The following is a 23639-nucleotide window of genomic DNA, read 5'->3' as shown; positions in this document are numbered from 1 at the left end:
TTTTCTAGAAACACCCGCCGAGTTGCTCATAAAAAGTCAAGTCCGGCGTCGACAAACGAGGAAAGGAAAACTATGACCCGTTGAATAAATCAGTATTCGTGGTGCAGATGGATACACCATAACCATCCATGAGTTCATTATGACGACCACAAAACTTCTGTAGTGATGACTTCAATAATGTAGCAACATAACCCTGTTCCAGAAGCCTATTTGTTAGAGTTCTAGCGCGATACAAAATGTCTGCGTAGTTTCGGCAAGCTCTGGCATAATGTATGAGTTGTGATATGAACACTCCATACGCAGGTGCTGAAGGTATGTTGCCACAGATGAAAGGAAAGTTGACAATTCTGAATGAAAAGTCATCACATTTGTCGTAAAGTTTGGTCAATAGTTTTCCTTTACCATCGATTTCTAAGTGTACATGAAGACATGATTCAGACTTCACAGTGTCTGTAGTATCCTTTATCTCAAGTTCTTTGCGGTAGATGCGATGTATCAAATCCCCGAAATTAGGATTGTTTAAATATAATACGTCTGTATAGCGGAAACTGAGATTAAAGGATCTAGCCAAACGATAGCTATAAAGTCAGCCTCATAAGAGTGACGGAATGGGTGAGCAAGTAAAGGAGCACAATTTGTACCCATTGGAATATCCACCTTTTGTTGAAAAACACGTCACACTGGACAAATATGTTGTCGATTACAATTTCCAGCATTTTGTAAACATCTTCTTCTGTATATTTGAAAGATGATTTGGAATTAGTTCTTACAGGGTATGAGGAATCTCTACCAAGAATTATATATTTGTATCTAGGTGTACCATCTTTTTTTGAAAAAAAAAAACAACGATGTATAAAGTTCTCAAGTCGGGATTTTAACTGAGTATGGGGAATCGAAGTATACAGTGTCGAAAAACCATAGGTTTTAATATTATTATATTCAGATAATAGTCTTGAACTGATTGTCTGCAACAGATCTTTCGAATTTTTCAGGATCCACATTGAATTAATACCACTACGGGAGTAATAAGTGTTGTGGTAGGACTGCAGACCCTCTTTGACAGTTGTGGAAATGATCATTTCCAGTTTCCTAGCAGTTGTAAAATATTAGATATAGACTAAGTTCGCTGCAAAAACTGGCAAGACATTTCAGTATTCTTTTCGGACTTACAAGTAGAAAATTTCTCTACTTTATAATGTTCTATTCTTTAAGTAGCACTCAAGCTAAGAATTATGCAAAATGTGATTCATGGGTAAAAAGCCTACCCATTTTTATTTTTGATATTTTATTTGAAATGTCATAGTAAACAGAAAATAACGTGGTTTTTCATATAACACGTGCCCATATGAGATAAAAATTATATATAATGCACTGTAAATTTCAAAATTAAGGGAGATAACTCTGTAAATGTCCCTCAAATACTATAGAATCTACTGGATTTTCAATCTTGATTATCTCCTAAGGGCAGGCAGATTTGAATGAACAATTACTCATTTCATAGTATAACTACAACAATAAAAATATGTAGCCTTATTTCTTCAGTAATAGACTTTCCGTCTATATTATCATAGTACATGTCGCAGTTACATAGTTATATATGTAGCTATACTTGTACAGGTATGTATTTATGATATTATATATATCTGTGCATATTATTGTCATTAATACAGTCTGTGCAGATGTCATTTTACAGACAAAAATACAGATAATAGTGATTGAACACCTAATGTCGGATTGCATGTGTTTTTACCTAGTCGAAAAGCATTAGAAGGAACACATTTATCAAATCAGTGGGTGAAACATGGTATAAAAAAAACCTTCATTTTGATAGTGTAATTTGACTATTTGCACCATTAGAATCACGGAAAACAGACAAGATTTTCCATTTCTTCTGGACCATTGACTTATAATGTCATTGATTGCACTGAAAATGAACATTTCAAGGACAGATAACTCTGTCAAAAACCTTATTTTTTTAAACTTTCTATTGACAAATTTCTGAGCAAAGCCAGTGACGATGATAATAAATAGTGATATTTTCAAATAGAGAAAGTATCCTTGAATGATATTACATTATCAGATCGGATGGTTTTTGACATGCATGCTTCTGACTTTTCCCATTTTGCCTGATTCTTACAAACATTTACACTTAGTACTAAACCATATAAAATTAAGGCAAGGCCAATAATAGTATAGAGGTACATGTAATTCAAGAGGCAAAATAAATCACTGAACAAATGATGCTTTATCTTCAACTGCCATGTTCTTTCCTTAAACATAGTCGATCTCCCACTTAAATCAACCAAACCAAGATAATAAATGTTTCCTACACGATCTATATGTTTTTGTTTGTGCATCAACCGCGTGCCAAACTTGACTTTTTATGAGCAACTTGTCAGGTGTTTCTAGAAAAGTAGAGGACGCTTACCTTACCGGTACACCTGGTCCAAGCTCCTAGTTTTTGATGGAGTCTGAGTTGCTCATTTACTGTTGTTACTTTGTGGATATTATTTTAGTTGCTATATGTTCTTTGTTGTGTTAGACTGTTTTCCATATCTGATCTTTGTCCCTGGATTGCATTCTCTTGAATTCAACTAGAATCTTGGGTTCCCTTGACTACTCTTAAGAAACGTCGTATTATCGTGTTAGAACGTTCAGAGGGATATACATTTTATTTCTTTGAAATCCTAAGTTAATTCAAAGCCGCATGTTAATTTGTATTGCTTTATTGCTTTGTAATATCAAGTACAAAATCAAACCGGCGGTTTTAAGAAATAATTATTTTAAATGGCTTATTGCTTGATAGTTTTTCAATTTTTGATATTTTTCACTACTTCCAAGTTATCTACTACGTTCACATCATGATACTTAGTGAAAAATCAGTGATATCGTCTTTGTGTAAAAGGCGCGGACTTGCATTTTTGTTGCTGGATTTTTGGATTATATACACTATAACAATATTGAGGGTGTCGCTGGCTGAGCAGGACATACTTGCCCTTCCGGGAAACCTGATGTCACGTTTTTTTTGTTTTTTTGTTTTTTGTTTTTTTGTTTTTTTGTTTTTTGTTTTTTTTTGTGGTATTTCATATTGAAAATGGTAGTCTTTTGGCTACGACTTATTTAACTTATCTTGATTTGGTTCGCTACATTGTGTATGTAGGTCGTCTGTTTCATGAGTTCACGTTTGGTAATGAGTTTGACATATTTGAATCATCCCACTGCAGACGCTTCAGTATATTTGTTGCCGATATTTGGGCAACTTTTCTCCAATTCTGCATTATTGACATACGTAAATTGTTGAATTGAATGATACCTCCAACATGTAATTTAGTGTATGGAACCATTTTGTGACTCGTGACAAGGAGCTGGATTGTTGTTGCTATACTAATACCGGACAACACACACTTGCAATATGAATGGTACCGTTGGCAGAGCAGGACATGCATACTCATTTGGAGCATGTGATGTCACTCCCGGTTTTTTAGTAACTTTATGTTTCTGGTGCTTACATTTAAGTTTAATGCGTCACGTTTTGCTTTCCTTATCCTCAGTTTTTATAGGTATCTATTGTATTCGTATTACTGCATTGTATATGTACATGTACAAATGTACTTCGTACTTGTTTCCTATTTTCACGTTCGAACCATCCATTTGAATATTGACGAATTTGAATTCTCCAGTTGTTCACACTTCGGTATTTTGTATGATATTAGTGAAGGCTGCTACTTAATTTGTGTTTGTAACGTCATAATATTCAAACTTTGAAAGGAATTGTCATGAAATCAAAGATATGACCAGACCTTAGTTTTTTTTTCGGTCTGATAACAGAAAATGACGTCCTCTTAACAATAATAAATACTAATTTTACCAATGACCAAAAAGCACCGAGAACGCGATTTTAGTCGAACAGGAAGTCAATCTGTAACAAAGAGTAAAACAGGGCAAAGATCATTATCAGTTTCGTATCTTTAAGAAAATAATGTCCAAACAAAATTCCGTCAAATTGTGAAAAAAGATCATAGTAAAATTGTGAACGGCATAAACATATGCATCTTCGTCGTCTTACAGGATACACTTACTTCAATATAGTTGTAATATTCACTATATTGGTTTTCCTATTGATACTTATGAAAATTTGCTACCTTATGCAGCAGTTGCCTTTAAGCAATGACCTTTTCATAAGTTAATGAGACTTTTAGACTCTAAGAATTACTAAGAAGGAAAAACGAACGATATTTGGTATAAGTTTTTTTTTGTATATTATATTTTTATAACGGAAGACAGTCCCGAAATTAATTCAAGTATGGTGCTGACTAAACTCGATGCTATAGACGACATTCACATTTGCAGTTTATTTCCAATTTGGCGAAGCTGGTTTACGGTTGTAACAGAGACCTAAATAAAAAAAAAATATTTGAATAGAACAAGACCATAAATAACCACGTGAAATTAAGTTTTCGAACCTAAAAACATCTGAAATGCTTCTATAATAATGTATCATATAACTAATTATTTCAGGAATTCAATATTCTTTTCTTCCTTAACTCTGATTACAATGTCTCCGAAAAAACGCCTGTTAAAACTAGTTGACCTTGATGTAATGCAGAGCTTGTCCTGAACGGATTTACGACCGAAGTTAATGTAAAAGGACGTCTTTTTATATTTTTTTCTTTGATGTTTATTAATTTTACTGTTTGCTTTTTTACGTTCAAAGAAAATGATTTCGTAGTGCTACACATCAAACGTATGTATATGGAATACATATCTATTGGGAATCGTGTTACATCAATTAATGTGAAGCTAAATGTAAGTTAAAAAAGTAGAAAGTCTAATCCAAAATATCGGTAAATACAAATTGATATATTAACAATAATCATGCTACAACACCTCACATATCCAACGTGGTTGGTGCGTGATAATTCTCTTCCCAAGCTTTCACATAAGCAAAGTTTCACAGTTGTAAATTTGCATACTGATTGAATTTACATGTCTGTGTTGAACCTTGTACAACTAGTGCCTTGAACGTGTAATCATGAAACGAAACAGAACATGAATGAAAAAAGAGAAATGTTGATTAAAAAATCTGTCTACCTAGGCGTTTATATACTACTGAGATACTGAGACGGTTTGAGCTGTTTTTTCACACATTTTATTTGTTTTTAAATTCGTACATGTATGTCAATGTTCTTTTAAAAAAATGTATGTACTAGGAATATTAGTAACAATATGAGAATCCAGTGATGAATTTCTTGATTTGATCATTCCTTTGTTTCAAATTTTATCATATTTGATGGCAGGATTTTATATGAAAAACATTTTTCATAGAGAACCGCGTCCCCTTTTGTTAAAAAAAATATTTTTAATCCGTGCAAACTTTGGATAGTTTGGGCGAATATTGTAATAGTCTGGAGTCCCCGCCCCCTTTTCACGATTTCGTCTCGTTATGTTTCGTTCCGTATCTTGTTTGATAGGGACTATTCCTTGTCAATTTTAGTAATATCTGGGTCAGAACGTGTTCTTATCTAGTCACGACGCTACAAGTATAAAAAGAACTACATGTAGACATTCACAAGTGTATAGTTTACAACTGGACAATACATTAATCATGAAAGTCTTAGTTCTGTGTTTGGCACTCTGTGTTGGTATGTATTGATAAGTTACTAGATAATTTCAGCTTAAATCATGCACACAATTAATTTGTATATAAATTTTGGAACACATATCGGAAGGTTTCAAATTCCCGGATCTCTCTCGTTGGATCCGTCTATGATTATACATTATACAATATACAAGTTTTGAACTTGTATTCAGAAAATGTAACAAACAATTTTGTATCGTTACATTTTTATGGAATTTCCGAATACAAAAAAGAAAATTAAATGTAATTCCCCTTAATATATTCTTATGATATGTTCAGGTTTATTTTAGACGAAAAATCAACTTTCCTGTAAGAATGTACAGATACAGATGAGATCAGTTCTAAACTCTCAGATGAACTGTCAGAAGAGCCGGCTCAAGGACAGTTCTAAAAATGTCATAGTACAGTTCTAGAGCCAGATCTGTTCTACTAACATAACCGGATCGACGAAAACAGTTCTACTACTACAGCCAGCTCTTCTGAAAGTTCTACCAGAGCCTGATCTACACAAATAGTTCTGCTAGTAGAGCCATGGCTTTGAAATCATTTCTACCTGTAGAGTCAATTTTGTAAAAATTGTCAGAAGAGCTGGCTCTAGAACTGGCCGAGAACTGTTCGTCTGGTAGTTCTATGACAGTTTTTTTTTTTAAACTGATCTCATCTGTACATGCATATAATAAAAGTAGTAATTCATAAAGAGTTGATAACAAAGAATGTTTTAAATATTTATTTCAAATAAGGCTGTACAAACATTTTCAGTTGATATGCTTAAAGCTTGGACTGGCTTATGAAAACATATGGACGCGACAAATTTCGAAAGGCGTTTATTATTCATGCCTTTGTTACCATAAGCCTTCCCAGTAACCGGTAGCGAGAACATTATTTGCACATTTTTGTCAATTTTACACATTAAGTTACCATTTCTTTGATACAAAAGGGGTTCCACCACCCCAACCCTCCATTCTGGTCCGCCACTACATGTACAAATGGAAATGTTTGGTCAGCATAAAATGAAAGCATCCAATGTAAGAAAAGTGGGAATGTACAGAAATCTTGTTTCAGCTTATGACATATGCTTTTGTTGGCATCTTAATCTGCCTTAAAACTTCAAGACTATCCACAGAGCATTCTAGATAAGACTTACACGTACATGTAAGTTAATTTGATGCATTTATACTGTATTTTTTGTTCAAATGTTTGAATTTGTTTAAGGGTTTAAAGTGCATTAAAGTCTAATATGGCTAACAATTCAATTTTTGGCTATCTATAACGGTACGTATTATAATTTATAATAGCTGGGATTATTTTTCTTCGGGAATGAAAATTCGCATGAAAGGTAAAATCATTAAGCACAGAATTATAAGTAAAATATTGTTCTGTTTTTATTCTATGTACAAATTACCATTTGTTGACTATTGAAACATCTAAATGCCTCCTACTGGAAGTATATATACGTGTTTTGTTTTGTTTTGTACTTTTTTTTTTGCTCGGGGATCGGAAAATTTTCGAGCAGATGAATTAACAATTTCGCCGTGAATTGAAAACAACATTTTTTATTACGGTGTTATATTGTACACTGTAGTTGTTATGGGTGAAATGTGCCGTGACGACGGTGACTGCCGGCTTACAACATGTTCCGACAACAGCTACTCCGTCCATTGTGTCCACCATGAGTGCACATGTACCCAAGGCCATTCAAGTGGTGCAAGTAAGTGTTTTAAGAAATACATGTAATTCGCTGTCGCTCGGTGTCAAATATAAATGCCGTTCCCATGCTAAAATGTGTACAAATCTACCACCGGAAGGAATTATTTCTGTTCTAATACAATGTATGACAAATACGGTAATTAGTGTGACAAATATTTCCCTAAGGGTAGCCAAAATAACGGCTATTCTCATTAACCTCCCACGTATGGAAGTTGGATTAAATTCGTATATTTATGTCATCGTATGTGTTAAATATGTGTATTTATAATATTGATTTTAATTAGATTACCTCTCAGTCGTTTAATCACCGCGAAAACGTTTTTAAATTAGTGTTTTGTCTTACTACACACACTGGAAACATTCGATAAAACACTTTTTGGGTATTCTTTCATGCATTACAAATGTAAGTCTGGCTAAGTATTTGTAAGAATCTGGCAATTGGGAAAAATCAGAAACATGCATGTCAAAACCCAACCGATCTGACAATATAATTTCATTCAAAGATTCATTTTCTATTTCTGCCAAAATTTTGCTAGCTACTTAATTAACAAAATTTTGGTTATTTTATATTTCTTTGTTGTGTGTGTGTCTGTTTTCCTTGCCTGGTCTTGGTCACTTGATTTCTGCCAGAATCTTGGTTCCCTTGATACACTTTTAACCAAAAATGGGTGTTTCCTGTTCCCTGAACATATGAATTTGTATTTGTGCTATTAACACATGTATGAGGACAATTTCTAACATAATTTACCTTTTAATGTTACGCATTTTAAGATGATAGATTTACATGTATCGGTATAGTCCCTAAAACCAAGAGCATTTACAAAAGCGTGCACGTTTAATTTATGTTTCTTTATAAATTGTACAATAAAATTTACACATGTTATAAAACTTCTCTAAAACAGGTCGTTTTGCCAATTTTTGATAATATAAGAGAACGTTATTTCGTACACACAAGACATGCATGACATTCAGTCTATGGTTATATCCGTTTCTAAAGAATTTGTCTTAAATACTTTCATTATAATTGTTCATGTTACAGTTGTATACATGTAGTTTGGGCTTCGGAAGAAGCATTCTTAATTTCCTTTTAGAATATACAATAAAACCTGTCTAAACTGAATTCAGAATACATTATTAAGTAAACCATCAAGTTAGATACCGATTAAACGTAAGTTTTTGTAAGAATCAGGCAAAATGCGAAAAATCAGAAACATGTATGTCAAAACCTACCGGTCTGACATTACATTAGCACTCACGGTGTCTTCCCTATTTGAAAAGACCATTATTTGATCTTTGCATCACCGGATAATTTGCTAAGAATTTTTCAGTAGACTGTTAAAAAAATGAGGTCTTTTGAAATATTTACTTTTAGTGCATTGCAATGAAATTATAACTCAATTTACCGAAGTGATATGGAGAATCTTTTCTTTTTTCCCATTTTTGACGGTGTCACATCTAAAAATGATGTTTTTTTTTTCTGACAATGTTTCACCCACTGTCTAATTCTTACAGAGACTGACACTTAATCATCATTCAGTTTAAATGTTGTTATGAACCTGAATGAGTCAAACACTCAATCGAATAATTATCAGGTTCAAAGGCAGTTTCGACAAGTTTCACTTAATAAGCATGTGTGTAACTCAAAGATCTCGTTTCTGAAATGTATTTCGTTTAGTACAATGAAACTTGTCCAAACCGAACTCATCCGGGCTGTAAATATACTCGGTTTATACAGGTGTTTGGATTACAAAGCTTGATATAAATTCAAACTGTAGATTTAAAAAAAAAAGGGTTAAGACAAGTTTTTGTATTTTCAGGGGGTTTGATTTATATATATGTTTCCTTGTGTGCTCAATTAAAATTCCTGTTCTACCGGAACAGAACTGTCAGAAGAACTGGCTTGAGACTGTTTTCGTAGAGGCGGTTCTGTTAGTAGAACTATTATAAGAGCTTAGCTTACTCTAGAACTGTTCTATGGCACTTTTTAGAACTGTCCTAGAGCTGGACAGGTTTTCCATCCTCGTATCCCATTTTGCATAATTCTTAGCTGGAGTGCTACTTTAAAGTGTCTGGTTTTGACAGGTTTTCAGTTTATTCATGGTCAGGTTTAGACACGCTTCACTGCTTATTATGCATGAGATTGTACAAACATAGTACACAAATAAATCATATTCCAAATGCAATAAGAGGAATTCTTCGCTTCAATGTACCTGATATTTTTTCAGCATGTCAAGGAACTGGTGACTGCCCAGACTGTGACAGAGGCAACAAACACTGCATTGACGGAAGATGTCGCTGTACCAGAATTTAAATATTTTTTTTTGAAAAATAATAAAAAGAACGGAACAAATGCAATTTCCTAGTTTTCCTCTTACAGTGGTATATTATATGTTTAGGCACGAATCATCTTATTAACGAGAGGTGTGAGGAGGGGCATTGGCAGATCTAGAAAAGAAATATGCGTCAATATTTTCCTCGTTATTTAACAATGTAGGTTTTCAAATCCGGCTCAAGTTCTGCTGAAGAAAAAAAAATCTAATTTAATTAACATAAAATCCGAACCCGCTCCTTAATTGAGAACGAAGTAATCTGTCGTACCAAAAATTATGGGATTATAAAGCCCCATGAGGTATAAAATGGAAATCTTTTCATGCTTAGACTGGGAGTTTCATTGTAGTACTTGTTTCTATGCGATATAAACTTTTTTTCTATTCTGATTTTTAGTGAAAAGGGAAACAATTTTTAAGCAATCACTGCTTACCAAAAGTGGGTTGGTGTTACAAGTATGCATAATTTCTATTAATTGCAACAGGCAGGGTGGATCATGTCTGAAAAAAAAAACACACACACACACGCACACACAAGTCTTTCCTTTATGTTGTATTCAAAATGTTATCCGAAATGCAGAAATTGCATTCATTTCTTTTTTAAGTATATGTATGTCCTTTAATGGAATGGGTGATTTGTGGGTTTAAATGATCATATTTTCAGGAGTAGAAAATGCAGATTCAGGAAATTATGTAAACAATACTCCAGAGAGCAAACGGTGGGGGGAGGGGGGTTGGACCTTACATGTATGTTTATTTCAGGAATATTTAGTTGTTTAGCAGCAGTCGCAGTTTAATTTTTTATTGGCACGAATACCCAAACGCAAAATATTTAGCGACGTTTATAGATCAAAATGCGTTATTATCTGATACTCGAAATGAAAAATGAGTGCAAATGTACATGCAGCTACACAATACCTAAGCAATCCAAGAAAGCATAGTTTGTTTTTTAATCTTAGCACGATTTCAAATAATTTTTGGTTAATTTCTTTCCTTTTCTGTCACGTTTCTTAATTACATTTGGAAGATACTAGTAGCTCAAGGTTCAAAGTGGGTAAATTCAACCGATGACTCCCAGTTTCGAAGTTTATCCACACATCTATTTTAATTATGAGGCACATGATCATAAAATTAGGTAATTTGACTTAAATAGTGCACTTTGGAAGACACACTAACATGGTACGCGAATCATATCGAATATGGGCGTTATTGTTGTTTCATTCATTTATTTGTAAAGATTCCTTTAAGGGTTAATTAAGATGTTTGAAAGAGAAATCAAAGATACCAAGGTTCTAGCGGTAATCAAAAGAATGTAATATAGGGACAAAGACCAGACATGGAAAACAAACATACACAACAAAGAACATAAAGTAACTGAAATAATTCATACAAAGTAACAAAAGCAAATGAGCAACTTGAACTCCACTAAAACCTGGGAGCATGGACTAGGTGCGCCGGTAAGGCACTGCAGCGTCCTCTGCTTTTCTAGAAACACCCGCCGAGTTGCTCATAAAAGTCGTCCGGGATTACCGCAGTCGAAAGAGGAAATGAAAACTATGGCACCTTGAACAAATCAGTTTTCATGGCGCAGATGGATACACCGTAACGATCCACGAGTTCATGATGACAACCATAAAACTTCTGTAGTGATGACTCAATATGGTAGCAACATAACCCTGTTCTTGAACCCTACTTATTATAAGTCTAGTGAGATAGAAAAAGTCTGTGTAGTTTCGGCAAGCTCTGGCATAACTTATGAGTTGTGATATGAACACTCAATACGCAGGTGCTAAAGGGATGTTGCCACAGATGAAAGGAAAGTTGACAATTGTGAATGAAAAGTTATTACGTTTGTCGTGAAGTTGATGGGTGGGTAGGAAAATCATTTTGACAGATCTTTTCAAAGAGAAATAATTTTAACTTGAACTCGAAGACGGGAGAAAAACATTTTGAACCTTTCAAATCAATACATGAATCATCTGATCCGGACTTAATGTTTGACTCCGAATAAATGTCCAAACCCTTCTCCTTTTTTAATATCAAAAATCGCCGTTCAAATGGTTACTCAAATGACCCATAGGTTCAAGAAAAAGCGTCGCAAGGTTGACGACTGATTGTCTTGCAAATTTGAATTATGATGTGTTTTTGTGTTTAATTTTTAATTAGAATACTTCAAACACGTGACATTACAATAACCACACTTAACAAAAACCTATGGTGTCATTAATAAAATCTAAAAATTAACACAGGTTTCAATCTTCCGTTGGTTTATGTTGTACATACTTTTATTTATAATTTCAGAGTAAAATGGAATTGACAATGAAAATCCAAGTTTTATACGAATCGATTTTTGAAACAAAAACTTGAAACAAACAACGTCGTCGAACCCGAACCAATGAATGATTTGTATGCTCCAAGGATAAAAGTGAAAAAGTATACAATTCAGTTCCAAAATGTTAGGTGATACGTATATGTGCTGGAACCTTGCAAAATTGAAAAATAATGATCCATGCACAGAAAAACTGAACGAACGGATTGAATTAAACAATGTTGGCACATAGTTGATAGCCTATTGAAGGCTAATTGACCGTCCGTTCCTTTGTCTTAAATGTGTCAGGGGACGCAGGAAAGACAGTACAAAATTACAATATAATGATCAGAGAAAAGTGAGTTATCTCTCTTTGATGATGGAGCTGCAATGTATTGCATACCTGTACAGTCGGACCGGAAACTACTAAAATTTTGGTTCCCCGCCCCTTTTAGCCCGAACAGTAATATTTCAGCTATATTCAGACGATGAACATGAAATAGATGATAACATGAAATGATGATGATGAAATGAAAAAAGGGATGGGACACGAGGATAATAGTCAACAAATTTTGATTGCCACGTGAAAAAGGGAGGGATGGGTAGGGTCGGGCAATTTAGCCTCCTGTGGCGGAGCGTAAATGTTCTCTCTCTTTTCCTATTGAATACCACAACAGGGTTCTTTAACGTGCGAGGAACGTGGCATCTTTCCCAACACGGTGCACCACTATGGTTTGCGGTCAGGGTTTCCGTATTATAGCCTGACAATCCCAGCATGTAACACACCAGGGTTGATTGATTGATTGTTGGGGTTTAACGCCCGAGCAGCTGTATTTCAGCTATATTCAGGCGATGAACATGAAAGGGGTGATAAAATGAACATGAAATGATGATGATGATGAAATGAAAAAAAGGGATGGGACACAAGGATAAAAGGGTAGATAAATTTTGATTACCACAAGATAAAAGGGAGGGATGGGTAAAGTCGGGCAATTTAGCCTCCTGTGGCGGAGGTCAAAGGTTCCTTCTCCTATCGAATATCACAACAGGGTTCTTTCACGTGCGAGGAACGTTGCATCTTTCCCAATACGGTGCACCACTGTGGTTTGCGGTTAGGTTTTCCGTATTATAGCCTGACAACCCCAGCATGTAACACGCCAGGGATACCCCATTCCACCACCTGGGGCACACATCCCGGTTGCTCTATGGGCAGAGCGCCTAGCCCCCAGCTAGGTTTCTGAGCACTATTTAGGCGCCTTTTACGACAAGCTTAGCGCTGCTGCTGGCCTATTCTTTCAACACTCGGACCTGCACGGGGCCCTTAACAACACGTACATTATACAAATTAAAGATTGTATCCTGTTTTTATCCATATATCTTATGGTCACCATAAGTCAAGTTTGGTTGAACTATTATAATGAGAAATATTGTGTAAAAGTGCAATCCAAAGACAATACCTAATTCGGATTGATTGTAAGTGCTATTCGCAAACTTTTCAAACTTTAAAACCAAACATTAATTATATGTACATTTGTTTACAATACTTTTGTATTTACTGTTTCTCACATTCCTAAATAAACTTTGAGTATTTTGGTGGTATATAGCATGTAATTTGTATTAACCAAACATGGTGTGTTTTAATGACCTGTTTGAAATAATAAAACTAACGGGGCGGTCGAGCCGTTGTCTTCTCACGGTGGACTACTGTTTGCCATTTAAAGAAAGTTGTTCAAACAAACAATGAATAAACTTGAAGACTTTTATCACATTTTTGGTTTAAATTATGGTGTTTGCAGACTAAACGGTGAAAGTGAGGCTCTTGAGGAGGGTGGAGTTTAGAAGAAATATTCATTTTTTTTGTTAATATTACTCGATTGTTGTTTTCGAAAAAAAGTGTAAAAGGATTCCACAACCTCTAATCACCGTGTTGTTATCAAAGTGCACAGTGTGTAGGGAAAACTAAAACATTATCAAAGCAAGGGGCAATATATAAGTATCTGCATTGTATTAGTATCACTAGAGTGACTTGAACTGAACTGGCGTAGACCCCCGAATCGGTCCTGCATGGGATATCCTATGACCTCATGTTCTGAAGTGGCCAACAGCATTTGTCTTGAATGGGATCTGTCAGGAGGCTTAGCTTATAGATTGACCTATCGAAAAAGTTATAAGAAATATCCTGCAGAGTACTCCAATGACATATTCACGCTGGTGATTCACATCATATTATAATATCGCCTATGTATAAGTAAAAATATAGCGCTACATTTTATACAGTGTTTACTTCTACTTTCAATCACTTCTAATAAAGCACATTAAAACTAACCCTCCAATTCCTCCGTACTCTATATCATCCTCATACCGTCACAGTCTACAGGATAGTATATGTAGGCCGAAGGAGCAACGGTTTTTTGTCAGGATGAACCGATTAAATATAAATCTCTACGTAACGATATTCGCTGTTTTGAAGTTTGAATAAATATACATGTACGAGACGTTTTCCGAATTCATACGATGTCTCATTTAAATGCTCTTTGTAAGTCCTATATTAGTTAGAAACTACAAAAATAGCAATCATATTTATGTTGCAAGTTTAGATAAATATCTACTGCTTCGCGAAGCTTGAAGAATGGTAGGTGACCGGACGTCACTCGAATTTTAGAGCAGATACCAAAATTCTAAAACAGACAACTATAAGAAATACATATACAAAGTTTAAAACTTCAATGTAATTTTACACATTGCTTGGCAATGGTTTCACCATCATGACCCTCAGATATTTTGGCTGGTAAACACTCTAATGGTCTCAAGATTGCAAATATTGCTTTATCTTAGTATGGCTTTAGTACGGAAATGGTTCTAATCTATCGATTATTGATTATAAGCGATTGACTTATTAATGTCAAATCTGTCATATGCAGTGTAAGGCTATCCATGAATAAATGGAACACTAAAGAAGGTAGGAATTTTTTTTTAATTCAATCCCCCCAACCGCATTGTTGGTTTCCGAATGGAATAACATTTACTACACCTAAGCTTTGAATGCGGCAGCTGTTGTTACCGAGTTGGGGCGGACTTTTTTTTATCAATTTTAAAGCCTTTTTGCATGAAATTTCAAGAAAATTTGCCACATAAAAACAAACTTTTTATCTACAATTTTACATGATATTTCAAAAAAAAATTGCCGCAAGAAATTGTAACCATAATGGAATTTCTTTCAAACGAAAAGCAGGATTATATACATGAAAATACACGATTCGACTACCAGAGTCAGATTTTTTCACCAGTTTTCTGTTTCAATTAGCATGATCTTTTTCGTTTTAATTTTTTTTTCCATTCATATATCATTCTTCTCATGCAGTTAAGATTTCACATAAAACAGTAAGTGTTTGCATTTCAATAAAGTGGGATATTTTCTAGTTGTAATGTATCGTAACTTATATCGCAAAAAAAAAAAATTGGACCCGTTTTGGACAATTAAACGAAAAAAACGGTGGTCGGGTAATCTGTCTTTGTGTCTACTACAATAGAAAAAAAAGAGACAACCAGCTCGAATGATAAGAGGAGTGGAAGAAGTGGATGTGTTGATTTAACGATTCGAATTTTTCCATTTGTAAAATGCGTGTACCTCTTCATCGTACTTCCTCTTAATATCTTTTCTGATCAACGCGTACAAGTAATCTCTCGTGAAATTCAAATGTATTTATTGACAACTAGCGACGCATCAACGGTAATTCAGAAACTATTTCAACGCATCCACGGTAATCAATAAAAGCCAACAGGATGACATATTATCTTCTTTATTGACGGATTTACCTTACTCTAATAACTTATTGGTTTTTCGATAGAAAGATCATTACAAAACTTTTCAAACAAGGCTTTTAAATTGATCTCTTAATCCGTTACAAAGTATTATCTAAAGAACGCGTTTCTCTCGACCCGACATTGTTGTGCAGATTATAATACCACTTCGTAACATGTATAAACTGTTTACGTTTTGTAGCTGTGAAATAGTCAATAATGCAAATTTGAAGATTTAAATAAGTTTTAAAGGACGAGTTTGAAAGGAACTTGTAGTAAAATGGATTCAGAACACGCTACGCCTTCGATTTGAATAATTTGTACTTAAAGGCATATAGTTTATCACTGTTATTGGAGTGCTATTCGTGGAATGATTTCAGTTGTGACCTTGTGTTTTCGTTGAAAAAGGAAGTTTGGATGCTTAAACACAGGCAATTCATGTTTCATACTTGGCGTAGCTTAGCAATAAGATTGTGTTAAATTCACAGGTCTGCACGTACATGTACAACTGTAGCAAGAGAAAATCATAAAGAGTTTGTAGGTCCATTGGGGTAGGAAAATTGTTACTTTGAATACGCGAAGCGAAGTTTACTCCGAAAATATTGAAAGTTAATTGTTCTGTCGTTTGTAAATAGAGTGTGTGAGAAAAGGGAACGGATGTTTGGCGTGGGTGACATTTGTATTCTGAGCTTCCAGATCTTGCTCATGGCTCTTTTGACATCTGCTTTCTGTCCTTACACGTATGTCCTCAATATCTAAATCATTGTACGCTGCAAATGTTGTGAACTGTGTATTTATTTCAAGATATTCGATCTAACATCGCCCTTTTTTTTATTAAGTAAGCCATAGACACAATACACTAAAATTGACAAATTAATCGCCATAATACATGATACCATTAACATTCTATTATCTAAGTGTACGAAGTTAACGACAAATAATGGAAGCAAATTTTTGTCAGTAGAAACTATTTTTAATAGGCGCACATGCAGTCCAGTGCCAATGTACACTGCATTATATATAATTTGAATGCATACAAACTAACAATTTGATTTCTTCACAGAAGGATGTACGTGTATGAAAAGAGGGCACTGAAAAAGTGTCATCACGCCCTTCTTCGAGATCTGGTTCCGAATTCTACATTTTTGTCACACTTGGAGCGATGTAAAGTAGTTGATGCTGAACAGAGGATACAGATCTCGGTGAGTGGTCTACTATTTAGAAATGCCGGAAAACTTGCTTTATTTTTTTAACTGAGTTCAATTACATATGTATATATTAATGAACAAAAGTACTTTTGGTTTTTATCGCACGATTTATTGCCCTGTGATAACAAGTTCAAGATCAAATTCAAAATTTTCCAAAAATGATTGATAAATAACGCGTGTTTAGTGGTGTCATCTCGTTGCCAATTTTGTCACTTTCCGATGTTTGTCTACTATTTCCAAGTTGCCTGCTGCGCTTAATTAATAGTCAATCATTACGCCCTAAAGTCAATAGCGTTTGAAATGTTTGTCATTCAAAGTGTCTTCGTGTCGTTATTTGACCTTTTAGTCTATTTTGAAGGAGTACAATCGTACTGCTACCGTGGATTTGATTTCTCGTGTTGTCTGGGCCTCTCAGAGCTTACTTGAAGGTATGATTACATGTATTGAAGACCGTTAGTGTGTTTATAAAGGTTATACGATGGTGTATCTGCTACGTTTCACCGTACATAAGTGTGAGAAAAACAGCTGTATGACAGATTTAGAACATTCATTGGACAATTATGGAACAGTCTGCTCTACTAGTAGAACTGTTATCATAGCCCTGGGTATCCTACTAAAACTGTCAGATAAGCGATCTCGTTTTAGTAGCAGAACTGTTCTCGCAGAGCCGGTTCTGCTAACAGAACTGTCAGAAGAGCTGGCTCTAGGACTGTTTTATGACTCTTTAAAAACTGTCCTAGAGCCGACTCTTCTGACGGTTCCCTTATAGGTTAGAACTGATCTTATCTGCATTTGTTCCTTCTTCTATTGTCATACATGCTATCACGTAGATTACGATGTAACAGTGATACATGTACATGTACACATGAAACATCAATATTATGTTTGTTTTGTTTCAAATGACAAAGAATCAATAAGGTTGTACATTTTGTATTCATGCAAAATATATATAATTTTTAGATATTCTTTCTGGAAAGGACAGGGAGTATTTTTTTAAATAAATTTTAAAAAAGATTGAGGTAAATTGTTTGGAAGAATCATGTGAGACTTTTTCCAAGTCGTACATGTACCAATATCCGTAATGCATGAGTTTCCGTTATATGCATGTACTCTATGTAAAGCTTGATCACCTAAATGTCATCTGAACTGCATTTTGTATTTGTTCAATGTATTCTATATGTAGACAGATGCATGTTTGGGCGCATTATAAATATATAATCGTTGAAATTTTTCGCCCTGTTTCGATCTCTCTATTCGTAGAAGTATAGGTGAGTGTTTTTGGCTTAGAGTTATGAGAAGCCACAAAAAGGGTTATTTAGCATAATTGTTAATTATTACTGTAACAAAAATCAGCATCATTCAATTAAGCTAATATGTAGCTTTAAAATATGACCGTCTGTAAGCCCCTCGCTATCGCTAAAAAAGGAATTTAAGTGGTCAAATTAAAAAACAAAAACAAAAACAAAAACAAACAAAAACAAAAAACAAAAAACAAAAAACAAACTTAACTGGGGTTTCATCGTGACAAAGACAGAATCAGAATACAATTGATAAATCATTATCTACATGTACATAACATCTATATTGGCTAGCCCCTTTCATGTGCTCTCAATATCCAAGAATGTGCATAAAGAACTATGAATACTAGTTTCTGTATTATACAGAGAAGATCAGTTCAGGCTGACTCTCAGGAGAGCCATCACTAGAACTGCCAAAAGAGCTGACTCTAGTTTCAGAACTGTTCTCTTAGAGGTGGTTCTGTTAGCAGAACTGTCAGAGAGGCTGATCTAGAACTATTCTGCGTCCTATAGCCGGCTCTTCTGACAATTCCCCTGATATGCTAGAACAGATCTCATCTGTATGTTGCACATCAGTATTGAAAATTTTCCAGGAGTTACGTATGAAAAGATAATTTCAATGAAATATTGAAGATGCAATTACTTAAAGTCAAATAAATATAGATGCAAAAGTTATAAACTATCACGCGTACAGAAAATGGATAACAATACAACATTGATTTTTCAACAGAATGAATGGAACCGTAAAATAGAATTGCAAATAAAGTCACTCAGCTGGTTAGTTTATGTAGTTAAGAATTTTCAGATAAATGCTTATGTAGAAATACAATATGTTACATAATAATAGAAAGTCAGAATTGGCGGCTCCAATTAATTTACTTTGACTATTTCCAAAAACATCCGACATCAGATTGATTTGAAAGCATTATATTTATTTAACAATGATTTTTGTAACTGAACAATGAGGTTTGTGGAATTTGCATATAAACAGTTTGGATGAGTTACAATCTTTCTAGGGATAGCGTTGACATTTATTTCATGGCGCCAAGATGTACATTGTACAATACGCGTCACGATGTCATTAGATTTACCAGTTAATAAATGTAAATTACTCTGAATACTCTTAGCAGACTATTTTGTTTTGTGATAATTATAATGTTAAGCTCAGCGTAGAAAACAAGACAAAAGTAAATGTATACCCCGCCCCCCCCCAAAAAAAAAAATAAATAAATAAATAAATAAATAAAAAACGAAAAACGAAAAACAAACAAACAAACAAACAAAACAAAACAAAACAAAACAAAAACAAAAAACAAAACAAACAAAAACCAAACAAAACAAAAACAAAACAAAAAACCAAACAAAACACAAAACGAAACGAAACGAAACGAAACGAAACAAAAACAAAAGAAAAAACAACATACAAACAAACAAACAACAAAATCGAAAGGAAATTTTTAAAATAATTTAAATGTTTATCTATTAGTTACAGTGTCTTATTTTTGTGTAAACTAAAATGTTGTTTAATGGCGAAATAATTTCCGTTTTAGAAAGGGACTACACGGAGTCAACGGATGACGGTATTACTACAAATCCTGCCACAACAGGAAGACGGCTGCTGTTTACGGTTTATACATGCAATACAAAATGAATACCCTTGGCTATCTAGTCATTTGCTCAGAGAATTCATTAAGGAAAAGACTTCTTTTACCAAACAGTACAATGAAGGATTATCGAGTGTAGTGAATAAACAAATAACTCCTATGGTACTTGGACCGGAAGCAAAAGAATGCAAAGTGCCAAAAACCGCCAAAGAATCTTTAGCATGTGTAGACGCAGTTTCCGGTCTTTTGGATAAAATGCAGACGTTAAGTTACAGTCATCTCGGCGTGGACCCGATAGAAGTGTGCAATATGGCGCTATGTGTTGTGCTTGAAGATAAAATTGTCCAATACAAACAATCGATAGAAAACTTGAAAGAAAAAATTACGAAACTAAAAGTTCCATGGAATAATATGCGGGTGCTTAAACAGGAAATCATCAATGAAAAAGAAGCGGCAAAATACTTAGAAAAAGACATAAGAATAAAAGATTCCGCAATTAGTCATTTAGAATATCAAAATGCTGTTTTGAAGCAAAGACTAGAGACATTGAAAAAATCTGGAATCGGAGGATTATGTAATGTATGTTACAGTAAATGTAGACGAAGACACAGTTCATTTTCAACGTTTGGATAAAACTTAGTATATACATGTCTGCACATGTACCAAAATCGTATAAGCTGATGCCTGTGATATACGTGGTTAACTACTCTAAGCGTCGAACTGAATTGCATGGATCTTCAACCGTTATTAGAACAAGAAAAAAATGAAGGGATGACTAAAATTAATAATCTAAAATTGCTCACTTTTTTAAACGGTAATGAGAGCTATATTTGGTGTATTTCTCCATTTACAACTATGTTACAATGCACATGTATGTGCTGTATTTTATATATTAGGTTTGATTTTCACGTGAACATACTTTTTATTTTCAGAATCATATTGTAGTTAAACGATGGATATTTTATGATTAATGTTATTACAAAAGCTGTTATATAATTCATATTCCCCATTTATTTGCATGAAAATGAAATAATGATCATTTGTATTATCAACGATGCATAAACAGAAAGAAACATGTATATAAAGTGCCAAACAATAGTTCTAATTTCATTCCGTCCCGGATTTCTCAAACATCCATGAAATGACAATTGTCGAATCAAGTTCCATACTCATGCAATGATGTTTTTCTCCACCAGTTTTTACCTTCACTTTTGTTGAATATATCCGTGTTCACACAATACTTGTAAAATAGTGAAATATGAATTCTTCTGAAATAGAGTTATCTCGCTTGATGCATGCAAATTATAAATTTATATAAACTCAAGCAGATACAAGTGTATACTGGAGCGACTTAGCAATACGTCTAGTCACGAGCAAAATGTTGATAACAGATTTCTGTTACCAGCAGTATCGGTTAAGTATAATAGATTCTTACAAGAGTCAGTATTGAAACTCTGGGATTTCTTCCACGAATGTGAGAAATTCTGTCTTTTCACAAGTAGAACGCAGTGGACCAGTGAAAAGACAAGTTAATTCTCACAAGAGTGGAAGATATCCCAGATCTTCAATTGATGAGGAATGTAAGAACGTATTCCTTTCGTTTTACAGCGAACGGTGTGGAATTACAATAATAGTCAAGAGTAATTTGCATGAAATATGTGTCGTATTACTGGGCGCCAATTACTAGTAACCACTAGCAATTAACAGTAATCACCCCGATAATTCCATTATTTAGTAATTAATTCAAGTTTTTGTATAATTTGAATTATTAAACATATATTGTCATACAAAGATGTGGACATGCGTACACAAAATTGCATTAATTTATTCATTGACCATCTGAACTTTACTGGACTAATTTTACTTTGTGTTTTGCGACTGACTATTATACCATGACATACACGATGGCGTGCACCTGTCTGTCATGTGCTGTCTGTCATAGAAAAAAAAAATAAACGAAAACGGAGGAATCATATTTCTCATAGTTAACTGTCCGATTTGAACAATAAACAGCAGTAGACTTCGAATTCCAATGTTTATTGGGGTTGTGACAAGCACTTTGATATTTTTCAATAGTTATGTTAGATCATTTAAGTACTTACCGACGCGAACATGGCTTAAATATTAGCGAAACATGTTTACTCTTCTTTCTTTTCCCATTGATACCGTCAACCGGGTTGCCCTGTGTTGGTGAGTTACGTTCTTTGGAAAAAACTTGCTATCCGTTAAAATGAAAAAAGACTATTTATTGCATTCAATTATAAATCAGATTATATGACTAATTATTATTTTTTGCACTCCAAGGAAACCTGATATAACCTAGCCACAATTACGATTTTCTGCGTTACTATTGAATATTGATTTTTGATCTGCAGATAGTATGCATGTATATCTCGACATTATACCAGGGATTAGGTTTTCAGAAAGGCGGGTATCATTTTTTTTCTTTACCTGGTTCTTTTATTATGACTAACATCACGATACTGAGCAAGCAACAGTTTTATAAAGTGGTTGTTATCACACGATCCTCATTATGTGTTTACAAACATGTAGTACCAAACGGATTGTTTATATTATCAAAAAAGGTCATGATCACACAAAGGTATATGAGAATGCTAGTTGACGCCAAATTGTAACAGTACCACACACACACACACACACACACACACACGCGTCATCATCAACTGTGTTTGTATAACAAGTGGTTAAGAAACTATAAAAATATTCATGCTTTATTATAATAGTTGACATAATTGTGTTGTATTTCATAAAATGTCCTTTACTTGTGTTTCATCTTTTTTTTTGTTGTTGCTGCAAAAACGATAGATGTAAAATAATATCTGTTATAAGATATTCGAAATCATATAACTTTGCACATGGTTTTATTTTGTTATTCTTCCCTGTGTATTTATTTGCCATTTGTATAACCATAAATTAAGGGCATATTATAAATCAATAAACCATTTATGATTCAATGTCGTAAATTAAATAAATAAGAAACTTTTTCGAGATTGCACTTACTGGTATCGTTGGCAAGAAGAATAGAGGAAATGTTTTATTTTTCGCTTTAATATTGTGTTTTAATTCTGTTTGGACCATTCACTATAATCTATCGATAGAAAAATACAACTTCAATCCTGTCAGATCTGAAAGTTGTTTTTTTAAAACACACTCGTTTCAAAAGGATAAAAAATACTTTTGAAGAAATAATGATGAACTTGAAATCACAATTGGTAACTTCCGGGCTTTAGTAAAGAATTTACTGAACATATAGCTTCAATAAAACAGTTAAGAATAATCAAGGAAACAAATATTTTAGCAGAAATGGGAGCATGGACCTGTAGTGTAAGCGTCCTTTGGTTGTCTAGAAACACCCACCGAGTTAAAAAGTCAAATCCGGGTAGACAATAGAGGAAAGGAAAACTATAACAGTTAAGTACGGAAATATAGCAAAATCAAGATAGGTTCTCTGTGTGTATGACAATTAAGCTACAAGCATTCAATTTTTGATAATTTTGGTTTCATCTTTTCCACCAATTATTTCATATTCTTCTACTTCACTGATTGCATCCAAAATTTCCAGTTATAAAATGCTATTCAGAACCTCGAGATTGAGGACTTCAAGGCTAAACCACCTGACTGTTCTTGCACAAACTCTCCATTCAAATATGGTCCTTCTGGTCACGCCGTTACGGGACATTTAACCATCATCAAAAACGAATCTCTGCGTAATATCCTTTCTAAAGGT

At 34.1% G+C, this 23639-nt stretch overlaps 2 protein-coding genes across 4 annotated transcripts; both read left to right on the top strand.

Annotated features, from left to right (window-relative positions):
* The first annotated feature begins 5483 nt into the window (after nucleotides 1-5483).
* Nucleotides 5484-9700, top strand: LOC148598246 (serine protease inhibitor Cvsi-2-like). The gene is made up of 3 exons (XM_088561775.1): nucleotides 5484-5642; nucleotides 7221-7346; nucleotides 9571-9700. The coding sequence occupies exons 1-3, from the start codon at nucleotides 5606-5608 to the stop codon at nucleotides 9654-9656; spliced, it is 249 nt and encodes an 82-aa protein (XP_088417901.1). The 5' UTR covers nucleotides 5484-5605; the 3' UTR covers nucleotides 9657-9700.
* Nucleotides 9701-14493: 4793 nt separating this feature from the next.
* On the top strand, nucleotides 14494-22866 carry LOC148598245 (uncharacterized). 3 transcript variants are annotated; one of them, XM_088561571.1, is made up of 3 exons: nucleotides 14494-14516; nucleotides 16845-16983; nucleotides 19838-22866. In XM_088561571.1, exons 2-3 carry the CDS (start codon nucleotides 16849-16851, stop codon nucleotides 20522-20524), a joined length of 822 nt encoding a protein of 273 aa, XP_088417697.1. In that variant the 5' UTR covers nucleotides 14494-14516; nucleotides 16845-16848; the 3' UTR covers nucleotides 20525-22866. The 3 variants fall into 3 exon arrangements, with proteins under 3 accessions (XP_088417697.1, XP_088417695.1, XP_088417696.1); XM_088561569.1 differs by lacking the exon at nucleotides 14494-14516 and adding an exon at nucleotides 14784-14939; XM_088561570.1 differs by lacking the exon at nucleotides 14494-14516 and adding an exon at nucleotides 15906-16332.
* The last annotated feature ends 773 nt before the right edge of the window (nucleotides 22867-23639 follow it).

The sequence above is a fragment of the Perna viridis genome, chromosome 14 (assembly GCF_037379345.1).
Source record: "Perna viridis isolate PV_CMFRI_1.1 ecotype Kerala chromosome 14, ASM3737934v1, whole genome shotgun sequence".
NCBI classification, from domain to species: Eukaryota; Metazoa; Mollusca; class Bivalvia; order Mytilida; family Mytilidae; genus Perna; species Perna viridis.
This window is presented reverse-complemented; position numbering and strand designations above follow the sequence as displayed.